The sequence below is a fragment of the Cryptomeria japonica genome, chromosome 8, assembly GCF_030272615.1.
Source record: "Cryptomeria japonica chromosome 8, Sugi_1.0, whole genome shotgun sequence".
NCBI lineage: Eukaryota > Viridiplantae > Streptophyta > Pinopsida > Cupressales > Cupressaceae > Cryptomeria > Cryptomeria japonica.
In genome coordinates, this window is record NC_081412.1 from 623,045,590 (window position 1) to 623,052,867 (window position 7,278).

Genomic DNA, 7,278 nt, shown 5'->3' on the forward strand with positions numbered 1-7,278 from the left:
CATCACATGGTATCATGTATTCTCTCCCTAATAGCACTTTATCATATTTGTGTGCAGTATATAAAACAACTAGTTTTTCTCCTAAATAAAATGTATGTTTTAGAGTTGCATATTAAATGACTCTACAAGAAAACTCTCCTAAACGATAGTCTATTTTGACTTCTCTCATGAAGGGAAAGGTCCCCCCTTCTTTCAAAGTGAAAAATTGAAGAGTCTATTGAACTCCAAGTCTAGATGTAAAGCTTTTATTATGATATATTGTTTCTTTCATTATCACTTATAGATAGCCTCTTTTATAATTATAATTGATATGTAATCAAATAATTTTATAAATTATAAATAAAATATCTTTTAATTTATAAATATTTTTTATATTTTAAATAAAATTCAACATTAAATTTTCTAGAAATATATATTAAATTATGCTAGATTTTAAAATTAAATGATATTTTATTTATTATGTTGAATTCAAAAAACAAAATATAAGTATACGTAATTGATTGATTTTAATCTATTTGTCATATTTATTTAATTTTAAAACAAAATCAAAAGGTAATGAGGAGTGAGACCTTAAAGATCTTAAGAGTGTGGCTTTATGACCAACATGTATCTTGAAACATTTCATGCGAAAACTAATGTTAACCATGAATCTCAGGGCTGTTTGGGTTATCAGGGTCACATTCAGGTTGTAATTATGCAAAATCGCGTAACTTCATCCTCTCCATCTATATATCTTTTGCAGAGCTGCATTGCTAAGAAGGCCTTGGCAGATGGCAAACTCATTCGCATTTGTAAGATGGGAAGCCATACACCCTTAATCGTTCAAAACACGCTTGTCAACATGTATGTCAAGTTTGGAACTCTGGCGGAAGCTCGCAGAGCTTTCGACCGTATGACTGGTCGGGATGTGCGTTCGTGGACTGTGATTATTTCAGCTTATGCAAGACAGGAAGTATTAAAGGAGGCATTGATGCTGTTTCAGAGATTGCAAGGAACTGGTGTGCAGCCCAATCACTTCACCTTTGCCAGTGTTCTTCCAGGATGCGAATCCCTCATACAGGTTATGGAGATCCACCAGAAAGTCGTTATAAATGGGTTTCTTTTTTATATTGTTGTTGTGAATGTTCGCATTGAAACGTATGCAAAATGTGGGAGTGTATGGAATGCCAGCGAATTGTTTGACAAAATGCCACTACGAGATGTCGTCTCCTTGACAGCTATGGTTGCAGGGGATTCACATAATGGTCTTGTTGATATGGCCCTCCAGATTTTTAAACAAATACCTTGGCAAAACATGGTTGCTTGGAATGCTATGATTGCGGGGTTTTCGCAGAATGGTTTTTGTGAAGAAGCCTTGAACCTTTTTCACCAAATGCAATTGGCAGGTGTGAGCTCCGGCTGCAAAACCTTTGCTAGTATTCTGCCTGCGTGCGCTAACTTGGTGGCTTTGGAAAGGGGTATGGAAATCCATGGGAAGATAGTTACCCGTGGGTTTGAGTCTAATGTTCTTCTAATGAATGCCCTTATAGACATATATGCAAAATGTGGCATTATGTTTCAGGCCTGTAAACTGTTTGAGAGAAGTCCTCATCTGGATGTGGTGTGATGGAATGTAATGATTGCTGGGTATGCACAGAACGGACTTGTGAACGAGGCCTTGGCGATGTTTAATAAAATGCCTCAAAGAGATCCGGTCTCCTGGAATACAATGATTTCAGGCTTTGTGCAAAATGGATTTGTTGATGAGGATGCGAAACTCTTTAATGAAATGGGTTATAAAACCGCTGTCTCATGGAATATAATGATTGCAGGATTAGGACAAAATGGTTATAGTGAGGAGGTATTGAAGTTATTTCAACAGATGCAATTGGCAGGTGCTGTACCAGACTCCAGAACTTTTGCCAGTACTCTCCCGGCTTGTGCTAAACTGGCGGCTTTGGAAAAGGGTTTGGAAATCCATGGAAAACTAATTACAGATGGGTTTCAATCCGATTACATGCTCCTGAATTCGCTTACAGAAATGTATGCAGAATGTGGCAACTTACAATAGGCATGTGATATATTTGACAAGATACATTGCAGAGATGTGGTCTCCTGGAATGTAAAGATTGCTGGATATTCACACAATGATCTTATTGATAAGGCTCTTCATCTCTTTATGCAAATGCCTCAACGAAATCCAGTCTCCTGGAATATAATAATTTCAAGGCTTATACAGAATAAATTAGGGGAGGACACCCTGAAATTTCTTCAACAAATGCATTAACAAGGTGTAAAGCCAAACTAAAAAACCTTGGGCAGTATTCTTCAAGTCTGTGCAAAGTTGGCAGCTTTGGATCTGTGTATGGAAATGCATGAAAAAGCGATTGTACATGGACTTCAGTCTGACATCTTTGTAACAACTGCTCTTTTAGATATGTATGCACAATGCGGGTGCATAGAGCACTAATGGAAACCATTGAAAAGAACCCATCAGGGATATCCAATCTCTTGGAATGAAATGATTACAGGAAATGCTGAGAATGGACTTCTTGATGTGGCCCTAACTATTTAACGAAATGCCTCTGCGAAACACTGATTCATGGAATGCAATGATTGCAGGGTTTGCACATAATGGGCATTATGAGAAGGACTAGAACCTTTTCTGGCAAATGCAAGTAGAGGGAATGAGGCAAAACCCAAAAACATTCACTAAATACTTTGTGTGTGTGCAAATATAGCATCTGTGGAACAGAGTACAAAAATTCACCAAGAAATAATCAGAAACAGATTTTCGATTCATGTCATGGTCATGAATGCCCTTATAGACATGTCTGCAAAGTGTGGAAATATACAAAAAGCCCGAAAGCTTTTTGACGGACTCCATCGTAGAGATCTTGTCTCATGGAACCCTAAAAACACAGCACTTGCTCTCAAACATTTATGCTGTAGCTGGCAGATGGGATGAGATTGAAAAGGTGAGAAAATTGATGAAAGATCAAGGAGTTAAAAAAACTCCTGGCTGGAATTGGATTGAGAATGATAAAGAGATGCACACCTTTGTTGCAGGAGACAGATTACTGAAAATTCTACAGAGTTGAAGGAATCTAATAGTTTGGATAAAACATTATTTTGTAAGGAGAATAGAAAATGATGGGAGCGAATTGAGAATTCGATACACATGCATGAAGGAAATACTCGTTAATTTTAAACTAGCAGAGAAAATATATAAACAACACATAACAGCTGAAAGCAAATTAAACAACACATAACAGCTGAAAGCAAATTAAGACAAACACACATAACACAAGTTTTAATGTGGTTCACCACTAAGTGGCTACGTCCACCAGAAACCAGGGAGAATGATCTATTAACCAAAAATCCAATACATCTCCATACATGGGCTGCACACAGCCATTTATACAAATGTATTCAGCTATGAAACGTATAGCTAGGAGAAGGCAAAAGGTCATCTAACCGTTGGGCTTCACATTCGCAACAATCACCCCCGTGAAGGCCAACTAGTATAACCATGCACTCTGACATCTCCTGCTCTCCATTTCGATCCTTATGGAACCAGGCCCATGGAAGATTTTAACTTTGCCAAACTTTGCTCATGAAAACTTCGAATGAGCCTTCTCCGACCCAAACCAGAGTCAACAACATTTTCCGACACAAATTCATTGATTATGCCAAAATTAGGAACACCACTTCCAGTAGGCTCATAGAACACTCCTCTATCGACATAAGAATCCGTATATGCATATTCAATCTTTAGTTTGGCTTCTTCCTCTGCGATGTTCTCAAATTTAGGCAATTTGATGCCCCCAACACCATCGCTTAGGAGATGCCCTGCATTCGTAAGAAAAACATCGAGTAATCCCTGTGGTTCCAACCAACGTTCTTTCTCCCTTTCACACTCTCCAACACCAAAGGAGCACCGATCATTTCAGAAAATACTGTGGCTACCAACCTACGTTACCAGAAATGCGACGGAGCACCATCGTTTCGCGTTTCGATGGGGAAACGGTTTCCCGTTGCGGACGACCATTTCTCAGTGTTAATTACCATTTGAAACAGTTGCCATTAAAACTTTAACAAAAAAAACTTGAATCCTTTAATTTTTTCCCCTAATTTCGAGCAGTTCAAGTTCAGTTCAGATTCATAAATGACAGTTACATTAATTTATAATTTTCTGATGGGCAGTTAACTATCACACAAGCTTAAATTTTTTTATGGTAGATTTATTACACTTCTCATGCATGTGAAGCTTTTGTATAAATTATTTTAAAATAAAAGAATGAAATTTACACCTTTTTTAGAATGTTTCTAGCTTTTAATTTTTTTTAATTTTTAATTTTTTACATAATATATTTTATATTTAATTTTTTTTTTAATTATATAATATAATGAAAGTTAAAATAGAAATATAAATTTTATGATTTTTATTTTTAAATCATTTTTATTATATTTCATTAATTTTAATATATATATATCCGTGTGTATATATAATATATATACACATGCATATATGTAAAGGCCGTTTCTTATACGCAACCTTTGGATATCTCGTTTCTTCTTTCTTGTTTCTCATTTCTGGTAACATAGCTACCAACAAACTTTGAAACCTGCCACCCAATCGCTAGTGTCTTCAATACATGCTCTGCAACCTTGAGTCTTGCATTGAGAAAACAAGTGTTTTGCAGGTTCATGAACCCTACACCCGTGTGAATATCACCATCGTCTTGTTGAGCATCCTTAGAATTTACTTCGCCCTGCTCCGGCCACTAGGGATAATAAGCTAACAACCCCACCGGAGAAACTTGTTTGCTGTGGGGAGACACCGGCAAAACCTCGCACAGCGGCTCTTCTGCCTCTAATGCCACTGTCAATGCATCACGTTGCATTGCATTTTTTATATCAGTTACTCTGGCACCACCAATTTTTTCCACCGAAATTAAGTCAGCAAATTCACCAAGATGCCCAACCTCAAATGTAGGATCAGCCATTGGAGAAAACTCAATGTGCACTGAAAGTGTTCCTTCATCGGACCTGTCGGGATAAGGCCTAAGCAACTGTCCTGTCATAAGGCTCACGACATGGGTTTGTCCTGGCTTTACCTCGGCAGCACCATTCTTCCTGCCGAACTTCAATGATATTTTATGGAAAACGAAGGAGTCGCGTCAGTCCATTCTTTGTTTCATATTTTCCACGGCTTTCACTTCCCTAGTTACCAGCATACAAGGAGGATCCACCCCGCGATCACACATCCTCGCTACACACTCCTACAGCACACGCGAACCAACATTGTTTCTCTCTACCTCCACAAATAGGCTCAATTCGGTATCATGCGTTTTAGGATCCAATTTTCCTAAATCCCCATTTTCGCGTCTCTAAAGACGAACAACAACATTGGAAAAATGAAGGTCATCAATGTCCACGGCTCGATTTTCCCTTAGCGGGCTCTATAGCCTCTTCAACTGCCATGACTGCTTGTCTCTGCAAAGGGTTTTGCGAATCATTTCTTGACCGACATAGCGGTCAACCAACTTTTTTGTTCTGGTCAGTCTGCATTTATTCAACTGTGGTGATTCTTTACACAACCATCGTTTGGACAGCTCACCAGGCTCTAGCACCATTTTCATTGCCGAAACGTTTCTCACGCCCACAGTATGGAATGGCCTCTCCGGAGCAACTTGATACAATGCCACGCCATTTGCAAAGCCCTCTGAAGCCTCAATTACTTCTAGGCTCCCTTGCTTTGTTCCCTCACTCGAATCTGCATCCTCCTCATCCCGAGAGGCAAAATCAACAACAGATTTAGTTTGGGTCTCCGATGATGTACACTCTTCTTCTTTAGCTGAATTTTCTTCATTTTTCCAGCCATCCCACCAATGTACACGGCACTTCGTTTTGGCCTTCACTTGCACAATTTTACTCTCCACCGAGTATAAATTTGCAAGAAATTCCTCAATGACTAAATTGGTGTCTTCATCTTTTAGTTGCCTTTCAGCCTTCTTGAAAGACTTACAATTTCTTTTGACGTGGCCTCGCTTGCCACAATACCAGCAACCAGTTTCTCTACCTTCGAACTTCTGCATCTTCTCCAGAATTTTCAATCCTCTATCTATCTACCTTTCCATCTATGTTCAATCTAACTTCACCTAAACTTTGATACTAGTTGTTAATTTTAAACTAGCAAAGAAAAGATATAAACAACACATAACAGCTGAAAGCAAATTAAGACAAACACACATAACACAAGTTTTAACATGGTTCACCACTAAGTGGCTATGTCCACCAGAAACCAAATATCCAATACATCTCTATACATGGACTGCACACAGCCATTTATACAAATGTATTCAGCTATGAAACGAATAGCTAGGAGAAGGCAAAAGATCATCTAACCATTGGGCTTCACATTCCCAACAATACTTGCATCAATTCTTGATGTTGCTTGTGAAAGCTGGTTACATCCTATAATTTCTAACTACAATTCAAAAACGACAAGGTTATCTTCCATCTCATTAAAAGCGTGGTTTTGTTATACATTACCTTTCAATTCTACTCACTAACGGGAGTAAGATCTAGTATACAAACTTGCCATGATATGTGCAACTAAGCTTCTCAACAGCTAAGCACTTGTAATATAAAGTATGCCATAGGACTGGCCATTCCTTATGGTTGTATTAGGCTCAATACAAAGCCTAAAAGTAAATAACTGCACATTGTTTATTATTTTAGAGTCAAAGTTCTACAATAACAAACAGTGTATTGTCCGTTTAGGCTTTACCCAAATGAAGCAAAACTAAATTAAGTACTCTCAAGAATGGATTATATATATATGACATGGCAAACCTTTCAAACTTTATAATTGCCGTAATATCTCATAATTTAGATCTTCTAGAACGCCTTTCATTGAAGCAACGGTGAAGACTCTCTCGAAGACCCAGAGATGGAGCGCAAGGTCAACCAGATTTTATTTTCTTTCATCACAGTGCACTGAACAGTACAGTTAGATCACGGTAAAGCAATGTAATTTGTCAAATGTACGGCATATTCTCCTTCAAAACACGAGTAGGATTTTCCAGCAAGTAGTGTGCTTTACCAAACCGATAGCATATTCTCCTCTAGAACGTGAGCAAGGCTTTCTGGAAAAGTGGAAGGTGGGGTTTGTAGTGCAGAGCAAGACAAAGAGGAATAGGGTAAACAGAAGTGTCAATCAATGACAGAAAGCATAGTTGGCAGTAATTTCATGGGCTCTAGGGTACAGTCTGTTGTGACGTTTTAACACAT

The 7,278-nt window shown here is 38.2% G+C and overlaps 1 protein-coding gene across 1 annotated transcript; it reads left to right on the plus strand.

Moving 5' to 3' along the window:
• The first annotated feature begins 604 nt into the window (after positions 1-604).
• LOC131045154 (pentatricopeptide repeat-containing protein At4g14050, mitochondrial-like) lies at positions 605-1,606 on the plus strand. The gene has a single exon (XM_059210591.1). It carries the CDS (start codon positions 605-607, stop codon positions 1,604-1,606), a length of 1,002 nt encoding a protein of 333 aa, XP_059066574.1.
• The last annotated feature ends 5,672 nt before the right edge of the window (positions 1,607-7,278 follow it).

Excerpts from the sequence above, each read along its gene's own strand:
- LOC131045154 (XM_059210591.1), top strand. The coding sequence starts at position 605 with ATGTATCTTGAAACATTTCATGCGAAAACTAATGTTAACCATGAATCT.